The sequence below is a fragment of the Oncorhynchus masou genome, chromosome 13, assembly GCF_036934945.1.
Source record: "Oncorhynchus masou masou isolate Uvic2021 chromosome 13, UVic_Omas_1.1, whole genome shotgun sequence".
Classification (NCBI taxonomy): Eukaryota; Metazoa; Chordata; class Actinopteri; order Salmoniformes; family Salmonidae; genus Oncorhynchus; species Oncorhynchus masou.
In genome coordinates this window covers 37,865,212-37,886,326 of record NC_088224.1, presented here as the reverse complement: position 1 = coordinate 37,886,326, position 21,115 = coordinate 37,865,212, and the positions used below count along the sequence as shown (strand labels likewise).

General features: G+C 43.4%; 1 protein-coding gene across 1 annotated transcript; it reads right to left on the bottom strand.

The window, feature by feature from the left end:
• Nucleotides 1–748: 748 nt before the first annotated feature.
• LOC135552249 (carcinoembryonic antigen-related cell adhesion molecule 1-like) lies at nucleotides 749–19,835 on the bottom strand. The gene is made up of 9 exons (XM_064983756.1): nucleotides 19,729–19,835; nucleotides 19,099–19,437; nucleotides 16,600–16,884; nucleotides 15,685–15,951; nucleotides 13,741–14,019; nucleotides 13,258–13,512; nucleotides 12,933–13,053; nucleotides 4,610–4,648; nucleotides 749–4,046 (listed from the first exon to the last, which is right to left on the bottom strand). The coding sequence occupies exons 1-8, from the start codon at nucleotides 19,775–19,777 to the stop codon at nucleotides 4,630–4,632; spliced, it is 1,614 nt and encodes a 537-aa protein (XP_064839828.1). The 5' UTR covers nucleotides 19,778–19,835; the 3' UTR covers nucleotides 749–4,046; nucleotides 4,610–4,629.
• Between the last annotated feature and the right edge of the window lie 1,280 nt (nucleotides 19,836–21,115).

Genomic DNA, 21,115 nt, shown 5'->3' with positions numbered 1-21,115 from the left:
ACTGATTTCCAAACTTAAAAGCTAATTTGTAAAAATAAAAAATAAAAATGTAAAGGAACAATTTGAAGTTGCATACATCTAGACTTGTACCAACAAGTTACAGCCATTTTAATCTGCCTACTACAACAACAAAAAACACTGAGACACATTGGCCGGTGTGAGTGTGATTACAGAGTAGGGTAATGACAGCCCTGATCTGCAGAAAGTCAGGTTGGTGAGTCATAGTCACAGCACTGAAACTGCCTCCCCTCTCTCAAGGCTGCGCTGCCTTGTACAAGAGCTCTGGGGACTGTACCCGTGACATATGAGCAAAAACTGAAAGTCATCATTTGTGACTGGGGACTATTCGTTAGACTACACTGTTCCTGGGTGAGAGACTCACTCGATCTGCCAAGCAGACTTATTTATGAACTAATGTCCTTGGCAGGCACAACTTCCTGACAGTGACAGGGTTAGTGGAAGTCAGGTTGAGGTAGCCTATATCCAACATAGCCTTCAAACCTGTATGGCCACAACAAACATGTTACAATCAAGTTGGTAAAGAATTATACGAACTCCTCTTGGCTTTCATTTTCAAGATAATTGCTCGAAAGCACTTTACATTCAGTATATTTGATTTCATGCCTGTTTGACATGCAGAACACTTTGCACTCAAGAAACCTAATACACTGGCAACTAAAAGCTTGAGCTCATAGATGTGGTGTAATCTTATAAGACATAAAGGCAGCTTTAAAAAGGGATCCAGAGATATTTTTGTACACTTACATTTTATTGAGTTTTCGTTTAGATTCAAGTACAGTGATACAGTTGTCCCATTGTTTTAACACCCAACCAGACCAAAAGTAAATAATAAAAAAGCCATTGTTGACTCAAGGCAAATGAACTTGATAGACTGGTCACCACCAAGAGCATCCTGCACCTTGTAGTGTTTGTTCATCCAACAGTGCATTCGTATTCCCGTCCCAATTACTCTAGACAGGTTAGTTCATTTTATATGAACGCGTCTGCAAGAGGATCAAATCCAGTTCAAATGTAAATGTGTGGATTCAAATCCAGTCCATTATGGTTCAGATAAAATATGGATGCTTTAATTAACCCACCCCTGAGCTCAGGGTGTCGGTTTCTCACCCTGAGCTCACAACATGCCCACTGCAGGGATTCTCTTTCTCTGTTAAAGCAGGTTTTTACATTGTTTCTTTCTTTTTTTCTGAGCCATATCTGTGAAGAAACAGTGGGGGGGTGGGGGGGGGGGGTGGCAGGAGAGGAGAGCACCATTGCATACACACACCAACTGCAGCAAGACCGCCTTTATGTTCTGTGTCATTCCAAAACCAGAGAGAGAGAGAGAGAGAGAGAGAGAGAGAGAGAGAGAGAGAGAGAGAGAGAGAGAGAGAGAGAGAGAGAGAGAGAGAGAGAGAGAGAGAGGGGTGTGTGATTGGCTGTTTAGAGGTTGGCGGTTGGCTAGCGAGACATAGGTAGGAGAGTTCCATTTGCAAAGAAGCAAGACTGTAACAAAACACAGGTGGCAGTACAGTAAAAGGACGGAAGAATAAATAAAACAAAAAAAGAAAACATCTCAGAGGCGTGTCCATACAAGAAGAAAATGGTGAATGAATATAGGCTGGTCAGTCCTTAAAGAATAATACACCTTTCTGTAAACAACCTGAGAAAGCTTCTGACATTTGAAATATTCAAATTAAGATAAAGCAAGAAACCCCAAATAGACAACAGAATGTCAAGCCTAAAAAATACAATGTTTATTACAGTATACATTTACATAAAGTAAATCATATTTACAAAGGCTTATTGCTCTTCCATTTTTCACTAAAACACTTCAGGTAAAAGGTGTCAATTTCTCCCTGTTTATCTTCAAGAACTAAACCAACAATCTCATTCTTCCTCAGGCAATCAAGTTTCTTACTTAGATCTCTATGAAAACTAATGACTAGTACATGCAGTGGCTGGACCCATTTTGACCAGTGTACCTGCTGAACAAGACTATAAACGCAACACGCAACAATTTCTAAGATTTTACTGAGTTACAGTTCATATAAGGAAATCAGTCAATTAAAATAAATTCTAAAGGCCCTAATATAGGGATTTCACATGACTGGGCATGGGCGCAGCCACATGACATAGGCCCACACACTGGGGAGCCAGGCCCAGCCAATCGGAATGAGTTTCTGCCAAATTCTCTAAAACGACGTTGGGGGCGGCTTATTCAATTCTCTGACAACAGTTCTGGTGGACATTCCTGTAGTCAGCATGCCAATTGCACGCTCTCTCAAAACTTGAGACATCTGTGGCATTGTGTTGTGTGACAAAACTGCACATTTTCGAGTGGCCTTTTATTGTCCCCAGCACAAGATGCACCTGTGGAATGATCATGCTGTTTGATTAGTTTCCTGATATGCCACACCTGTCTGGTGGATGGATTATCTTGACAAAGGATACAATTTTCACTAACAGGGATGTTAACAAATTTGTGCACAACATTTGAGAGAAATAAGCTTTTTGAGTGTGTGTATGGAACATTTCTGGGATATTTTTTTCAGTTAATGAATTTCAGTTAATGGGACCAGCACTTAACATGTTGCGTTTAAATTTTTGTTCAGTGTATTTGGTTACCGTGCTCAAGTTCTGGTGTCTGTGCATCTGTCTTTCTGTTTGAATATAAGGAATGCTTGATGTAATTACATGTTTTAACAGAATAGGTCAAACCACAAGAGTAAACACCTTCCACAGCCAAGTGACATTACCAGGCCTACTAGAGTAACTGCCCTGTACTGTTTATGCCACACAAACCCCCCCCATTGACTTTAGATGGTGGGAGAAAACGTAACAGATAAAATAACTCTTAACCCATAGTTCTGTGTGATTTAATTGAAGGTGTGTATGACTGGTTGTCACATACTGTACCTGTGTGTGCTGTCAAACAACTTATTATCATTCATTGGATTTAAAAAAACACCATCAGCTTAATGTATTCATCGGAGGGTTCAAAAAACACTAGTGACAAAAACAAAGCTAAAAAGCAGGTCAAAAGGGGTTGTGTTACAGTTAACATAAAATGTCACTTGTTCATTCATGTTTCTAAAAACATAGATTTGTCTTTTTGGGGGTTTAAACTACAAAAGGCCAAATGATTAAAACATTTGAAAAGTGGAATATAGCAAATAACAGAACTAAGCAGTACAGCCCTGAAGCACACACATTTTCCCTCCAAAACCAAAGAATGTCTTTGCCCACAAAAACATTCCTACCTTTTTTTTTTCTTCCCCCCTGAATATTTGCTGCGTGTTGGATCTTGTCATCGCCGTCTTCATTAAGTTCTTACGAGCAGATCTTGTAGAGGTAAAGACGGAAAAGAAGAAGGGGGGGAGCAATCCTCGGGATCAGGCAGACACCTGTCTGTGGCAACGTCAGATTTATGAACCTGTGTCCGTCAGCTGTTTGAAAGATTCAGACGATACTTGCCCATTCGCCTTGATGAGTGTGCTCAGTGAGGAGGGACCAAGTGACTAAGCCCTACAGTCCCCTGGGACTCCAGTGTATTACACCACTAGATCCTCCCCCAGTTTCTCACCACCACTCAAGTCTATTATGATGCGATTCACTTCCCAAGGAATGTGTGGAGAAATTAATGTAAGCAATGACATTCCTGTTTTATAAAAAAAGGAAAGAGTCAGCATCTCAGGGAATGTTGGAAGCTGTTTACCTTAGCCAATGGGATGGATGGAGAGGAGGGATGGTGTGTGAAGGAAAATAAGTCCATACAGACGTTAGATGGGATAGATGTGTTGGTGCTTTCGGGTCCAATCCAAGCCCAAGGACTCAACCATTTTCAACAGAGATGACCATGTCTTCTGATGTGTGAGTGTTTTTGGAGAGGGTGATGTTGTGACCCCTGGGGTTATATGGACTTTGTGATGAATAGCTTGTATGGCTGGACAGACCTGGGGGGAGGTTTCCACCTGAGTGGTCTTCCCGACTGCAGAGATTGATCTTGAGGGGAATAATTGGCTGATTCTTTGGGCTGATAGCTCCTGTGGGGAAGAAGAAACTCATAGCTTACCACTGAGCGCTACTCACAACCACAAGAACACGTTCTGAAGTTGAATATCTTGTTTTCATCAGCCCTCGTCTGAAAGTCCTCTTAGGTGAACATTGGCAATAGTTAGGCTATACAGTGTCTACTGGCTTTTGTTCTACTTCAACTCCCAAAGTGCTAATAGGCCAAAATCAAATGATAAGAGCAATGAGGACCTTTGCCTTACTTGTTCATTCAGACTAAAGATGGATACACTGATTTACTGTAGCTATGCCAGACTCGGACTCGGTGCTCACTCCCTACGTATGAAGTCAACATTCTTATCTGAAAGGCCTTTCAGGTAAAATGTGTGTGATACGGAGTGGCACCACAGAACAGTAGCTATAGCCTCAAACGCAATGCAATAAAAATGTCCTCAACAAGGAAATGTTTGTCCCAGGTCAGTGGAGACAGCCTTGATAACTGTTGTTACAACAGACTGTAATGCTGGCCTGCGTTGCCTGACAAGGGAACGCAAACAACTTCAGGATAATATAGAGTTATCAAAGAGCGGCTTACCAGCTTTCCTCGGGGCACTTCTAGTACGGCGACTCGATACTGAAACAGAACATAAAATAAATTAGTGGCGATTAGTGTAATGATGAGTTTGCTTTGAAGGGATTTGAGAAAACAAGACTTGGGGATGATAACTTCGCTTTGACAACCTGAATGACTTGATTTTAGTTCATATATCCACATGACCGCAACAAATATAAAGCAGGCAGCTATTATTACAAAATAATTGTGTATCCTAATTTCTTTGATGGAAACCCAATAGGTAGCTCTTTACACTTGTACCCATATACATGTTGAAATTGGCAGATTTGGACACTGATAAGCGCCTAAATTGTACCGCAGTGGCTTTACAGTAACATGCTATACACTCAGTGGCCAGTTTATTAGGTACATGAAGGACCAGGTCAGAAACCCCTTTGCCTCCAGAACAGACAGAATTATTCAGGCATGGAAACGTTGCTCAACTGGTATCAAGGGATCAAACGTGTGCCAGGAAAACATTCCGCACACCATTACAGCACCGCCACCATCCTGTACCGTTGACACCAGGCAGGATGGGGCCATGGACTCATGCTGCTTACGGCAAATCCTTGACTCTGCTGCCATCAGCAAGATGAACCGGGATTCGTCAGAACAGGCAATGTTTTTCCACTCCTCAATTGTCCAGTGTTGGTGATCGCGTGCCCACTGGAGCTGCTTCTTCTTGTTTTTAGCTGATAGGAGTGGAACCCGGTGTGGTCGCCGGCTGCAATAGCCCATCCATGACAAGGATCGACGGGTTGTGCGTTCCGAGATGCCATTCTACACACCACTGTGGTACTGCGCCACACCACTGTTTGTGGCCCGCCTGTTAGCGTGCACGTTTCTTGCCATTTTTCTTCGACCCCTCATCAACTAGCCTTTTTGGCCCTCAGGACTGCCGCTGACTGGATGTTATCTGATTGTCGCGCCATTCTCGGTAAACCCTAGACACTGTCGTGTGTGAAAAGCCCAGAAGGCCCGGCCGTTTTTGAGATGCTGGAATCGGCGCGTCTGGCACTGACGATAATACCATGCTCACAGTCACTTAGGTCACTCGTTTTGCCCATTCTAATCCTACAGTAACTGAGTGCCTCGATGCCCGTCTGCCTGCTTTAAAATAGCAAGCCATGGCCACGTGAACGGGGTGGCGTACCTAATAAACTGCCAACCGAGTGTACATGACATCAGAGCTCAAGGTCTCCGCTTCACAGCACGGTATGGGTTTGGACTGACAGCGGTTCTGAGCTTGAGCACACTGAGTGACAAGATGTTGGCCCCATCCCTCCCCGCATCTGGGCAATTTGAGCGAATGTTTTGTTGTCCGAGTGAGGGAAATGCTGTAAATAAAAGAGGACTCAAAGTATTTTGAAAGACGAGACGTTGAGGATTATAATAAAATATCGCTTTTATGCCGTACAAGCAAGCCAAAGACTTCCCGTTTCCATATCGTAAGACTCATGTGATATAGAGTACATTCTCAACGTTTATGATCACTGTGCTTGATGTTCAGTTCCAAGATGGCGTGGCGTCATACCCTGGGTTGTTCTGAACAACTACAAGTCTGCTTGCTCTCGTTCCTCAACAACACAGCTAGGAGAGCTTGAAATAGCAGCTCATTGTTGAAGACTCTTCTTGGAGACATAAAATTGCATTGAAATTGCTTAGGAACTGTGGACACTTTGTAGAGGTGTGAAAGCCACTTGGAGACACCAGTTTGACCTCTCACTTAAACCCTTCATCTTATGTTGTACCTACCCCTCATTTTTATATCCTTATCATGTTGCTGAATGTATCCACAGTATTTTCCGATTTCGTTATCAGAAAATGCAGCAAAAAAGACAAATGTAAAATTCACATACAATCAACAATGTAAAGTTAAGATTCCATCTCGTTTCAGATTAACTGTTTTGTCCTCGCCTTTAGTCTAAAAAAAATTCCCCCTAATTTCCAAACTGTTTCCTTTTAATTGCTACCATGGTTATACATATGGTTTTCATATTTCTTCTGTAAAAAAAATTATATTTAGCCTTATCCCTATAGGCCAATTCCTACGAGTTTAAATGGTTAGTGAACAAACCCTAGTACCCTGACGAATAACAGCAGTGTTGGTAGGTACTGTAACCTTTGTAATGCTGCGATCTCATCTCAGAAAGCATCTAAGCATCTAGCCTAGTTTTGTGCCATTGATAAGAACAGTAGACATAACAATGGGGACAAGCACAGGAAGAGGATGACTCAATAACTACAATATCAACAATGAGTACTTGGCAGTTTCACTTTGATCCTGCAGGTATGCCCGTGTACTATGGCTGAATTACGGCATGTCTCCAGAAAATATGAGTACTTCCGTGAGGAATGTCCCTCAGGACAAACCGTGTCGAGGAAACTCTAAATCATAGTGGAAAGTAAGCGAGGACAGACGGAACCAAGTGGAAGAGAGGAATGCAGAGTAAGAATGTTAGAAAGAGTGAAAGACAGTAACAGGCAGAAGAGGCGAGAAGAAGAGGGAGACGGACAGAAAGAGAGCGAGAGACCTGTGCAGACAAGACGGTGGCATTCCAACCATGCTCTCAACTCAGCCTCTCCCGTATCACCAGTGACTGCCATGGAAACGGGGAAATTCCAAGTGATGGCAATAAAGAAGGGCATACATTTCCCTCATTTCTAATTGTTGCTCCACTGACTCAATCTCTGTCCAACTCTCCAGTCCACCAAAACGTACCAGAAATCTGAAGACAGAGATGCTGCTTATAAACAGAGCAAGGTGACCGCGGACAATAGTTTGGTTAAACAGTACAAATATGACACACGCAGATCGATCAAGATGGTGAAACACAAGTATAGGGACAAAAGGGGAGGAGCAATTCAGCAGGTCGGACACAAGGCATATGTGGCAGGGGCTCCTAACGATCACCAACGCCACCCTACCGGACGAGCTAAACACCTTTTTCTCCAGAAACGAGCACAATGACCCTGACTTACCATTCAAGTAAGTCATTCAAACATCTTAACCCTTGCAAGGCTGCTGGCCCAGACGGCATCTCTAGCAGTGCCCTCAGAGCATGTGCAGACGAACTGGCTGTTTTGTGTGACATTTTCAATCTCTCCCTAACTCCGGCCTCTCTACCCACCTTCTTCGAGATGTCCACTATCATCCTGTGCCCAAGAAAGGGAAAGTAAATGAGCTGAATGACTACAGACCAGTAGCACTCACTTCTGTCATCAAGAAGTGCTTTGAGAGGCTAGTCAAATACCATATCACCTCCTCCTTCCCCGACACACTCGTCCCTCTCCAATTAGTCTACCGCCCTGACAGATCCAAGGACGACGTAATCGCTATTGCACTGCACACTGCCCTTACCCACCTGGACCATAGGAATGCAAATGTGACTCATTTCAGGAAACTAGGCGTATGTCGCACGTCACCACTCCACAGGAAAGCCATTTGAACGTAGTTAACTTTGTAATTTTTTAAAAATCAAAATGTGTTTTTTTTGGCAGAAATGCCTTCTGGAACATGTAAACATTCATGTGGCTTAATAACAAACTGATATGCAATCTGTAAATATGAATAAAACATTTCAATTACAAGCCTAGTTGGTTGAGCCACAGAAAAAGACAGGAACCTTCCCGCTAGGCATGAGATAATGGGTGGGCTGGACATGTCGAGAGATGAGTTCAGATTGGTCTGTCATGTAGCACGCTACTGTCTATTTGAGCTGGTCAGTGTGTGTAGGTAATCCTCTCTAATGCAGACTTCTTTGAAAGATATCACATAGTAGAACTGCAAAGGGGTTGCTATCCACTTTCTGGAGGACCATGTTTTGAAATCAGTGGAATGCATGGTGGAATTAGAGTATGATACAGTAGCTAAGGAGATGGAGAAAATTCTGCCGTTTGATTGCAAATATGCAGACGGAGTTGAAAAGAGAACACACTGAAGGCTGCTGTTTAAAACACCTCTCTCCAGATTACATCTTCAAACTAAGGCAACCATGGCATCCGTGACAGAGAGGGAGAAGCATCCATCCATGAATACAGGCAAAATAGTAAACTAGCTACATTTTCAGATATTACACATTTCAAATTTTGTCAGAAAGTTGTTTTCATTTCAAGTTAAAGTGTACTGTTAGTTAGCTAGTTAACCTTAGCTGGCTGGCTCGCAAGCTAACGTTACGTGTATGATCTGTGTAGTAATATTATTCGTATCTCAGAGCTATTTGCATTGGTAGTTATAGCCTCATGTTAGCTAGCTAGCTAACATTGAACCTGGTTGGTTAGCTACCTGCAGATTCATGCAGGGTAGTAACGTTGTGAGTTGGGATTATGGTTCATTGTTTAGCTAGCTAGCTACATGTCTAAACAAAAGACTCCACTATGCAAGTAACCATTTCAATAGAATGTTCATGATGCCACTGCAACAACTGTCAATAGACGTAGCAGGTAAATTCGCTCTGGCTATTTACTCCGATTTCAGAGCACTTGTCTGAGCGTGCCAGAGAGCAGAATAACAGACGAATTTACGAACGCTCAACACCTGTTCAATATGGCCGGTGTCAGTAAACGTTGGAAAAAAGAGCTGAATTAAGTTGTTGCGAGAAGCACAGTTGCAGTCACCAACAAAAACAACCTAACCACCTCTGCTAGGGTGAGTAAAAGGGTCAGAGTGAGCTGTTTCCTCATTTGTGTCTGGAAGTAGCTCGCAAGCTAGCCAATGTTAGTCAGTTAGTTTGGGTGCTTGACTGTTGTCTCTCAAATCAACCCTACTCCTAGGCCAGAGCGTCCAGTATACTGTCTGAACGCTCCAAGAGCAAAACGCTCTGAATTTACAAACGCCCAGAGTGCACTCTGAGCGCGCTCTGGCACTCCAGATTGAATTTATGAACACACCCGTAGTATAAACCAGCCTTTAGTCTTGAAATCTTTGGTTGTGTACTATATGGCCTCACATGTGAATCCTTAAAGAGCTGGGTGGGGATGAAGCTTAAGAGGGTGTTAACGATGCTGAATGGGTGTAGACAAAAAGAGCTCTCCAGTAGGTGTACCAAAACATTCAAGGGCAATTTTCTCCAAAGTGAGATTACAAGTTAATCAACTTTCAAAGTAGAATTACTTTCCCATTGTTCCTCAATTGTAGTGTATGATATACCATTCTGTAGCCCTGAGTCTCTACTTTTATCTAAATGTAAAAAACACAATTTCAAATCATGCTACATAAGATTGAGCCGGTTGGTCACATATGTGAGGATGCTGTTCATCGACCAGAGCTCGGCCTTCAATACCATAGTGCCCTATAAGCTCATTACAAAGCTCACAACCCTGGGTCTGAACTCCTCCCCATAGAACTGGGTCCTGTGAAGGGGGATAGTGCCGTAGAGGTGAAAGACCGTGTCACGCTGAAGTGTACCTCAGTCTCCCTCCCTGCTGCCACCTACACCTGGAAGTTCAATTGGACGCTGACCGACGTGATGACTCTTCAACCTCTGGATGCTGAAGAAATTTGGCCTGTCCTCGAGGGCCCTCACAGTGTTGTACAGGAGCACCATCGAGTGCATACTGTCGGGCTGCATCGCAGCCTGGTACGGCAACTCCAACGCTCGAGGAGAGCAAGGCTCTTATGAGGGTGGTACGTGCAGCCGAACACACACTGTCTGTCCTACAGGACACCTACAACACCAGGTGTTGCAGGAAGGCCAAGAAGATCATCAGGGTCCCCAGCCACGCCCTGTTCTCCCTGCTTCTACCACTCAGACAAGGGCAGTACAGGAGCATCGTGTCAAAAACGGAATGTTTCTACCCTCAGACCATCAGACTGCTGAATAGCCACCACTAGTCAGCTACCTGCTACTTAATGTATTTATTTATCACCGCCACAGTTGTTATTATGTATATAGTGCTATTTCTATTGTTGTTTTTTATTACCATCTCCATTATTTTATTTCACTTAGTCCTGCATGTTGGAGCTCTAAGACTAAGATTTTCACTGTACCCTACAATCACACCTGCAACACTGTACGTGACTATTAAATACTCTGAATCTGAAGTGAGGAGAGGCTTAAGCTCGGCTGGAAGTGTCCGTTCCACTGCCCGGGGCCACCACGCCCCGACAGCTTGTTATCTTAAGGTGATTCAGAGAGGGGCGAAAAGAGGCGGACCCCCCTGTTGAGATGGAATCTTCCTCTCCTGAGTGTGAGGCTAGAGAGAGTGATGGAATGTGGTCCGACTGTGTTTTCAAAATACTGAAACCCACAGCGTTGATCCAGGCTGACAAGGCCAGGCAGAATGAGGAGAGCGAGCCAGAATAAATACATGCAGGTCTTTGGCAGTGGTTTATCTGTGACGTTTCACAGTTATCTACTGTATACATGTCATGGTATATCAACAGAATCATATCTTAGTTGCTTTAATCAATCTTGGATAATCTGTAAAAAAAGTGTCCAGTAACGTATATCAGAACAGGTTTGTTCTGAATTTGTTTAACCATAAAGACATATATCTATCTATATCCTCTACCGGTGAAAATAATCTGCTCCCTATAAAGACTGTGCCCTTTTCCAGAAACCTACACTATCGGCACCTGTAATCACTAATCCCCCCCCCATTTTACATAGGGGCCTGGCCTGCTGTGCACCAATTTGCCAGTCATCTATCGCACTAATCAGGAACCGTATGGTGTTTGGGGCTTTGAACCTGCCAGTCCCTCTCTCATCTAAAATAGGTGTGCATCTGTGTGAACCCAGCTGTGCACACAGGGTTGTCTAAACGTAACCAACCAGGCCTACCTTTAACGCCACACTGCATTCCCCTTGTTCACCGGCTGTAAACACGACAATGAAGTGAACTCAAGTAAAATGTTGTATCTTTTGCTTTTTATCAGCTTGTTAAGTTATCCAGTAGGAAGTCTGCACTTTGGGGGAACAGCGTGTTATGCTGGTTGGTTATCCGGAGGCCCATCTTCCTGACTGGATGAAGGCGGTTGGTCTTTGCATCAGAAATCCCTGTAACTTTATTTCCCTTTCCTTGTTTTGAACCTTTACGCACACCTCCGTTCTTTATTTTCTACTGGCCACAAACACAAAAAGCTGATGTAAGTAATACTACTTTGTACGACGTCTACTAATGAAACAAAAACTATTTCTAGGAATGCATCTGCAGGCACATTCTAGAAATCAGCCAGGTAAATATTAAGTGAGCAATCCCAGTAGTTCATCTTCACTTACAGAGTTCTTGTTTTTCCATTGACAACCTTACAATAATGATTTATTTATTCATCCGTTATTTTACCAGGTCAGTTGACTGAGAACACTCATTTGCAGCAACGACCTGGGGAATAGTTACAGGGGAGAGGAGCCTGCCAATGATCCAAACTTGACATTCTTAGTCAATGGATACAGAGTTTCCTGTCTAAGACCTCCAGGAGTGCGAACGCCGTCAATGAACAATAGCCTCAAATATCAAGTTTGAGTTTGTCGGATTATGATAACGAGGAGCAGGGAGACAAACTCTGAACCTTGGAGCGGCGGTTGTAGACCGTGCTCTGCAGGTACAGTACGCTTGACCTCCAGCGATCTCTGTCCCATCAGGTCACTTTTTTTTGTCTGCTCTGCCTGACAACACTCTTATTAGCGAGGGAGGGGAGAGGAATGAGAACGTGAACTACAACAAGAGTTCCAATGAGAAAAAGGGTGTTGATGCAAAACTGTGAGCAATGACACCTGTGGTATATTTCTCCCTTTCTGGTTTGTTCAGAAGGGGTGTTATCATAGATTTCTGTTGCCAAATGCTGGAATGTGCGAGGCGTGTCAGCCCGTGTCTGCCTTGACTAAACGGTTTGTTCTTTGCTTTAAGATAATGATTCCTGAATCCACTGGCAGGTAACTCAGGGGATGTGGTTGTTTGCATCACTTTCACCTCAGTGATATGATTGATCAGAAATGACACTTTGGAGTTCCATATGAATACTTGCTGTAACACCCCCCCCCCCTCCCCCCAAAATAAAAATAAATAAATCTGCATCTTTATCTGTGTTGAGGCAAATTAAAAGCCACAAAGAGTTTGTTAAAATAGGGTTTTTGGAAGTGCAGAGAATTTGACTGCTACGAAACAAAGTGAAGATACTTGGTAACACTGCAAGTTCTAGGACGCCAAAGAATGAGAGGAATGAAGCGAGGACTGGAGATTCACAGGAAGGGCACTTAAGAGACGGGGAGGAATTGGGTATCATTACACACAACAGGTGTGTCTGCAAAGCCTTACGCTCTTTCAATGGAATAGTGGATCAAAAGGTAAAACCAAGAGAACTCACTGTCTTTTTCTGCGTCTCAGGTAGAGGACTCCACCGATGATGGCCCCTAGGGCGATAATCACGCCGATGACGATCCCAGTGATCTGCCCGCCCGTCAGACCATTATCCAGTGTTCCCTCCTCTGAGGAATCACAAGAACAACCTATCGGTTATCATCGTCATCAGAACATCTCAAAGCAATGCGGCTTCCTCTGGAGATAAATGTGTACAGTGCTACAGTACATGATTTACGTGTAGAATATCCCAACAAAAGTTAGGGTGAGAAGACATCCTAAGAACCATGGTGCCGAATGGTGGAATACTCTTATAGCCTCCGCTATCAAACCTTTGACGGACAGCTGGTGGGCGACAGCGGTGCTCAACCCGGTGACGGCGTTGCTGGCTTCACAGGTGTAAATCCCAGTGTTCTTGTACACGGCGGCGTCGATGATGTACTCGGCTGTCATCACGTCGGTCCGCGTCCCGTTGAACTTCCAGGTGTAGGTGGCAGCAGGGAGGGAGACTGAGGTACACTTGAGCGAGACACGGTCTTTCACCTCCACGGCACTATCCCCCTTCACCGACACAGCCTCAGGACCAACTGAGACACAGGAAAGGATAATTTATACCTGAATTTCAGCTGGATTTGGCCATTCTGACATCAATAATACTACACTTTAGCATTCAGACAGTTCATCGTGGATTTGGGTGAAACACAAAGCTTTTCTTTTTGGATACTGTAATGTTATGAATATACAACAAAACATAAAGTTAACTTCGTTCATTGGTGTTAATGGTCAGTGTAGAGGTCAAGAGGCCAGAGACTCACAGTTGACCCCTATCTTGAGACTGGCAGAGTCTGTGTTCACAGCATTGGTCAGCTTGCACTGGTACTCCCCACTGTCCTCCTTCTGCACTGGCTTGATCGTGACCGAGCTCTTGTCTGCCGAGACCACGACCCTGTTGCTAGGAGACAGTGCCACGCCATTCTTCAGCCACACTCGGGTGCCGGCGGTGCCGGCGCTTGCCTGGCAGCTCAGGGTGGCCGTGCTGTTACCTGCAACGAGCGTTCCATTGGGGCCTGTGATCTTAGTGCCGGATAGGGCCTCTACAAACACAGAGGACAAATGGAGTTCGAGTTTACACAGACCAGATGGTAACACTGAGAGACAGCTTGTTTCACTCACAACTACAGAGTGCTAGACCCACAAAGTATTTAGAATATACGAAGCTTGATGAACCCCATGAAGCTTGATGAACTCTTCATTCGATTTTAGTTGGATGGATTTAGCGATGCCTACTAAATTGGAAGACATTGTACTTTCATTATACCTTAATGACATGACATCTGAACACTGGGCACACTGGTTGAACCAGGAAATTACGTTGAACCAACATGGAATAATAGTTGATTTGCCGTCTGAGGGTAGCTACTATACAATATCACTGTACAGCTTATACCAGGCCATGTTTCCATAAAATGTGACATCAAATAGAATGAGTCTTTGAATGGGCTGATGTACCAAGCAAAACCAAATGACCTACATGAATAGATAATGCAATTAACATGCTCACTGTCTTGCTAGACCACTTGAAAGTGAGACTAAGGCCAAGTTTGTGTTCTTGCTTTGGACCAGGTGAACCGGTGGAACAGGAGAAACCACTGTCTTGTTTATCTTGATATCTTCTTTCCAGACTATTAAGTGTTGGAAAGCGAATGCCAAGATCATATATTTTAAACACAAAGTTCATGGCCCTCAATGGTGACTCATAACTGCCTAATCAATACTTTGGCCAATAAGTGTTAGGCTTGAAGGCAAACATTTTCAGAGGCAAATTCTTATTTCCTCAGCTTTGGTCAGTCATTAAAAGTGAAAATGTGTCACTCTGATTCATGACGGAATAATTGGACTTGAAGTCACTAATGTTTGCCAAGTAGAGGGGAGCATTCATAGAACGACTGAAATGACCCCTCCCCCCACATCCCACAATCTCACTTCCTTTGAAAAAAAACAACAACCCCCCCCCCCCACACTGAGCAGGTTTTAGTCACTCACAACATGGTAGACTGTCTGTCTCCTGTTGTAAACCGTTTCAGTACACACCGGGCCATGCACTCTTTGTACCGTATGGTATGCAGCACATATTTCACAAGCTTTAAAAACCTGCAAGGGAACGTACAAAGTTGCCATGATATGAGGTCACTGGGTTTGAAACTTGTACCGGAGGCTTAAAAATCATACGGAATCCATTCAGTGTTCGGTGTTATGCCTTCTGGGTGCGAAGCCAAGAAACAGGTTTCAGTCTGTCTGTTCATGGTATTAGCTTAATAAGGATGCTACCATCTCTTTGAGGCAGGGATGGAGGACTAATGACAAATTCTTTACCTTGCAGATACAGAAACTGTTTTAAAAGTGTTGATTTGGCTATAACAAACCTTTTCGATGAAATATTCACCATTAAATGGAGAACGGGTAATAATAACATCCGTGTAATTAGTTAAACAAGATCAAGTCAGTCTATAAGTCTAATAAAATCAAATGCGTGTCACATCTGAGAAACATGTTACCGACAAGAACCTCAGAAGAATACTGTAGCTCAACTGAATGCAACAACCATTTTCACAACTTTGCTTACTATTAGAGTAAGATTTGAGTCTCTAGGTCTTTACCAGTATACTGTCCATGGTTCCCCTTTGTATTTGCTAAAGCACCCTTCCTATCCATGTACAAAACCTTGATTTCCCATTGGCTCTTGTGGTTCTTCTACTCACCTACTACAGTGAACTTGGCTGTGGTGGATTCCAGGTATCGCAAGGTTTTGGCATTGCTGGCCATGCAGGAGTAGTTTCCACTCTGTGCCTCGGCAATGTTGGCCAGTACCAGCTTGGGGCCCATCACATTGAGCGGGACTCCATTGTGGATCCACTGAATCACTGCCGCAGGGCTGGACTGGGCTGAGCAGGTTAATGTAATGTTGGAACCCTTCTTTTGGACTTCAGCCGCGGGGGTGACTGCCATGGCGATGTTTTCTGGCCCATCTGCAAATATATTAGAGTTAGGTATGTTGGAGTTAGGTCCAGATATTTTTCAAGTGTAGGCTTATAGGCCTAAGGCTGCAAACCACAATGTAGCAGCTCATTAAATTCTTAACGAAAACAAGCCATGCTTGGTCTATCCCCTCCCAGGTGCTCTACTCAGATGGACTTTGATGAAATGTGGATCTTATCTGACCTGCATTTTCCTGACACCTGCATTGTACTACCCTGAGCTGGCTGATTCAGATCAGCAGGCTCTACCTGTTACAATATAGAAAATGGCCGGCATGACTTATTCTAAAGCCGTCACACAAACGAATTGATCTACGGCTCAATATCATATCTACGTGTCGATAAAAAGGGTAAATCAGCATAACCATCGGACCACAGGCATGGTGTAAACAGGACAGTTGGATCTGGGTGTAGAAACCCCTACTGGGAGTGTCCCAAGTCACACAAAGCCTCCTAAGACTCTAAACTAAACGCCACCTGAACCTTTCAGATAGCCTTGCAGAGACGTGAGCGGAATCAATGGATAAGAATATTAGCCTGGTCCCAGATCTGTTTGTGCTGTCTTTCTAACAATGACCATAGGAGTAGGAGACAGCTCAAACAGATGTGAGACCAGGCTATAAGAACATAGGTACTTACAGCTGACAGTGAGGTTGAAGGGGGCACTGCTATCGCTCTCTAATTTGTTGGAGACTGTGCAGTAGATGGGTCCAACCAGATCCTCCCTGAACACTCCAGCCACGGTTAGCACTGTTGCGTTTGCACTCAAAGTCACATGATTCCCATCGGCGACCAGTGGGGCGGTGCCGTTGAGCCACTTGTACACGAGGAAGGAGCCTTTGGCCGAACAGGTCAAGACCACAGTGCTGTTGAACTCGACCGCTTCATTCAGGTTGGACTTGATGGTCACGACAGCGACCGGTTCTGAGGAGGGGAGGGAGGAGGTAGGGGTGGGTGAATGGGAAGACGAGGTGATGGCAAAGAGGGCATGGGGTGTCAGGGTAATTGTTATCAGTGCTTGAGTTTTGATGCAGAGGGAGGGGAGAGTGGCATATTGATGAAGCTGTACTCTAAGGGGGAAGGGAGCGAAAGCATTAAACTGATGAAAGATAAACCACAGGTTGGCAGCAAAGGGTTTCTGAACATGTTGTGAACTGAACAAGTGCTCATTTGATGGCTGTGATGTCGTAAAATAAATTGCCGTTTAACTGACCAAAAATACACAGGGGTCATTCTAATCTGACCCAACAAAATGGTATATGACCTCTTACTGGTTTTACACTTTGCCATGAACCTGAGAGTCCAGTTTTACTTGTAAACTATTACCCTACTTCTGACTCGTCATTGCCATCCTTCAAGCTTTGAATATGTGACGCAGCATGCAAATGGGGGCGAATGACGGACGTTATTACTTTAAAGGAGAAGCATTTGAAAGTTTAAAAAATAAAAAAACGTTTTTGCATCAAAATGCATTTGTTGAGGGCAGAAATGCCATCTGTAACATGTGAACTTTCACATGCCTCAATTACAAACCAGTATGCAAAAAAATAAATACTAATACAAATATTAAATGCTGCTGTAAGTGTATAGCCTTTCCTGTTTTATACTTAACCTGCGCTAGCTCATACAGCCATGTCATTCATAGTATTTACATATATTTTTTAATTTAACCTTTATTTATAGCAGTGCTATAGCCTATATTTTCTTTGCCCTCTTTCCTTTCAGAACCATAGTTAATGTCAGTTCTCAGTGGACATGATTCTCAGTTCTCTGAACCATGAGTGGCCAGCTGTCTGTGACACGTGTGTGAATGTGGCTATCTTTTTCCATGAAGCCCTTCTTAACCTGGACATCCGCCTCCTCCTTGTTCTGGCCGGACATGCTGTAGCGGTTGCTACCGGCCTTTAGCCAGCACCTAAGGTTTCTTATTACATTCATGGTCCTTTGATTCTCGAAAACCATACCCCTATTTTTCAGTGTTGTTGACAGAGTTTTTAAATCAGTAAAATGCCTGGTCTCATAGCCTAGACCTAACATAGTAAACATAAATCTGGGACACTCAAATTAGTATGATATGTTACATTTGGTATGGTTACATAAGGCAGGAGGCCTACAGCATGTAGCTAAGCACAGGCAAAATCCTAGAGGAAAACCTGGTTCAGTCTGCTTTCCACCAGGCACTGGGAGATTAATTCAACTTTCAGCAGGACCATAACCTCAAACACAAGGCCATATCTGCACTGGAGTTGCTTACCAAGAAGACAGTGAATGTTCCTGAGTGACCGAGTTACAGTTTTGACTTAAATCTACTGGAAAATCTATGGCAAGGTTTGGAAAGGGTTGCCTAGAAATGATCAACAACCAATTTGACAGAGCTTGAAGAATTTTGAAAAGAATAAATGGGCAAATATTGTACAATCCAGGTGTGGAAAGCTCTTAGACATACCCAGAAAGACTCACAGCTGTAATACAGTAGCTGCCAAAGGTGCTTCTAGAAAATATTGACTCAAGGGTGGGAATACTAATGTAAATGAGCTATTTCTGCATTTCATATTAAATAAATGTGCAAACATTTTTCTTCTTCTAAAAACATGGTTTTCACAATTTGTCATTATGGGGTATTGTGTGTAGACGGGGAGGGAAAACAATATTCAGGCTGTAACACAACAAAATGTAGAAAAAGTCACGGAGTGTGAATACAGTGAAGGCAGTGCTGTGTAGGTGTCTAGCTGAGATATGGCAAAAACTCATTTGGGATATTGGCATGGATAAGCATTAATCCATGAAATGCCTTGAGCCATCACAGACACACACATTGCCAAAGACAGGCCTAGGTTTGTAGCAATACAGTATAATGCCAGTGACATAACTCCATCCCATATTTCTAGAGCATGGTAGTAGGTTAGAATGTTCGTTTTCCAAGCCACAGGGCCACACCCTTGAATCATTATTAGGGAATTATGCATCAAAATGTATCTGTGGAGTAGGGCTTACTTGGGAATGAATAGAGTAGACGAAAACAGTTGGCTGTAAATAACAAAGTTGATTTTGGCAAACATATGCCAAAATGTGTAGGCTACTTCGGGACATTTACGCATTCAATTAACGTCTTGTATGCACAATCAACGTCTTACTCACCTAGAACTTTGAGCGCCGTTACACCTGTGCGCTGTACTGCAGCACTTGTGACCATGGTCACCGCATAGTCCCCGCTATCCTTCGCGGTCAAGGGTCCCAGCTTCAATACGCCGGTGGATGAATTCAGTGACACTCTTCCTGCGTAGCCTGCGCCAACTGTCTCTCCTTTGGGCGCAGAAGTGACAACAGGTACAAGTCCACTACCTCCGTTGAAATTCCAAGATACTGTGATAAAGTCGCCTACATCTGTGGGCATGATGAGGGTTTTGAACGTGACGTTCTTTCCCTGTACTCCCTGCAACGGGCCTGCTGGGAGTACGCTCTGCCCGTTGCAGCATCCTGAGAGAAACCGGTTTGAGTACAGGTGTTCACTTCAACATATAAGTGTGTGATATACATCAAGAAGGAAGCAAGATATATGCAATGCACTAGTAAAAACTATAAATAAATGTTTGTAATGGTAGCCTATATTATTGGCCTGAAAAAGGCATTCTACTAGAACCACGTCAATGCGCCTTCAGACGGCGCCTCCAAAACCTAACCGACCCAACACATCTCCAAACATTTTGTTTTCTTCGGTCCACTATTACATGTAGGGCTAACAATAATTTATATATTCATTAATCTTACCAACTGCTGACAGCAAAATGACAAGCGACCTAAAATTAAACAAATCCATCCCAGATGTCTGGAACCCTTCTTGCGACAGAGAATAATGCGGGCTACCTGTCGCTTTTACAAACTGAATGAGTACACTCCTTCATGGTACACACCCAGTAAAGGTGTCAACATCAGAAAACCCGCCTCTTAGAATGGATTGCAACCCATTCACATACTACACTCTATTTTGACATAGTACCAACTATTACTACTGCGGAGAATGAAAAATATCGAAGAAATTATGTCTAGTTCTGTGCCCAAAATATTTCAAACAGCCTGACAATGTATGACAAGTCATCATATTTGCTCATAGAATGGTACGGCTACTATTACTGTGAATTTAGCAATTCAACCATTTAAGAAAAACTAAATACAATTTACTTCACTTTTCCACCATGGGAAACAATTTATAAGAAAAAAATCAATTTATTTTTTCAAAAGATATTCACCACACAAACCCTAAAAAACATTGTAGGGTAGTCTACTGTAATTGTTTAAGGTGAACGTTTGATTTTGCCATCTGCCTTGACAGTGCTGACACCCAGTGGAATAAGCTAGACAAGGTTTCATCTTGACAGTTCAGTTGTACTGTGGGCACAATGTTTGTGTCTTCCTTTTAGATTCTTCAAAGTAACCACTAGTTTGCCTTGATAACAGCTTTGTGCACTCTTGGCATTCTCTCAACCAGCTTAACCTGGAATGCTTTTCCAACAGACTTGAAGGAGACCCCACATATGCTGAGCACTTGTTGGCTGCTTTTCCTTCAGTCTGCGGTCCAACTCATCCCAAACCATCTCAATGGGGTTGAGGTCAGGTGATTGTGGAGGACAGGCCATCTGATGCAAAACACCATCACTCTCCTTCTTGGTCAAATAGCCCTTACACAGCCTGGAGGTGTGTTGGGTCATTGTCCTGTTGAAATGATAGTCCCACTAAGCGCAAACCAGATGGGATGGCGTATCGCTGCAGAATGCTGTGGTAGCCATACTGGTTAAGTGTGCTTTGAATTCTAAATAAATCCTCGACAGTGTCATCAGCAAAGCACCCATACACCATCACACCTCCTCCTCCGTATTTCACGTGGGAACCACACATGCAGAGTAGAGGTCGACCGATTAATCGGAATGGCTGATTAATTAGGGCCGATTTAAAGTTTTCATAACAATCGGAAATCTGTATTTTTGGGCGCCGATTTGCCAATAAAAAAAGTGTAATTTTTAATTGTTTTATACCTTTATTTAACTAGGCAAGTCAGTTAAGAACACATTCTTATTTTCAATGACGGCCTAGGAACAGTGGGTTAACTGCCTTGTTCAGGGGCAGAACGACAGATTTTTACCTTGTCAGCTCGGGGGAT

Bases quoted from the DNA above. Each gene is read 5' to 3' on its own strand.
- LOC135552249 (XM_064983756.1), bottom strand. From the start codon at position 19,777: ATGGATTTGTTTAATTTTAGGTCGCTTGTCATTTTGCTGTCAGCAGTT. The intron at 14,020-15,684 runs GTGAGTAGAAGA...CTGTGTTTGTAG, and splicing joins AGCCAAGTTCACTGTAGTAG to AGGCCCTATCCGGCACTAAG. The intron at 13,054-13,257 runs GTTTGATAGCGG...GTGATTCCTCAG, and splicing joins CCACCAGCTGTCCGTCAAAG to AGGAGGGAACACTGGATAAT.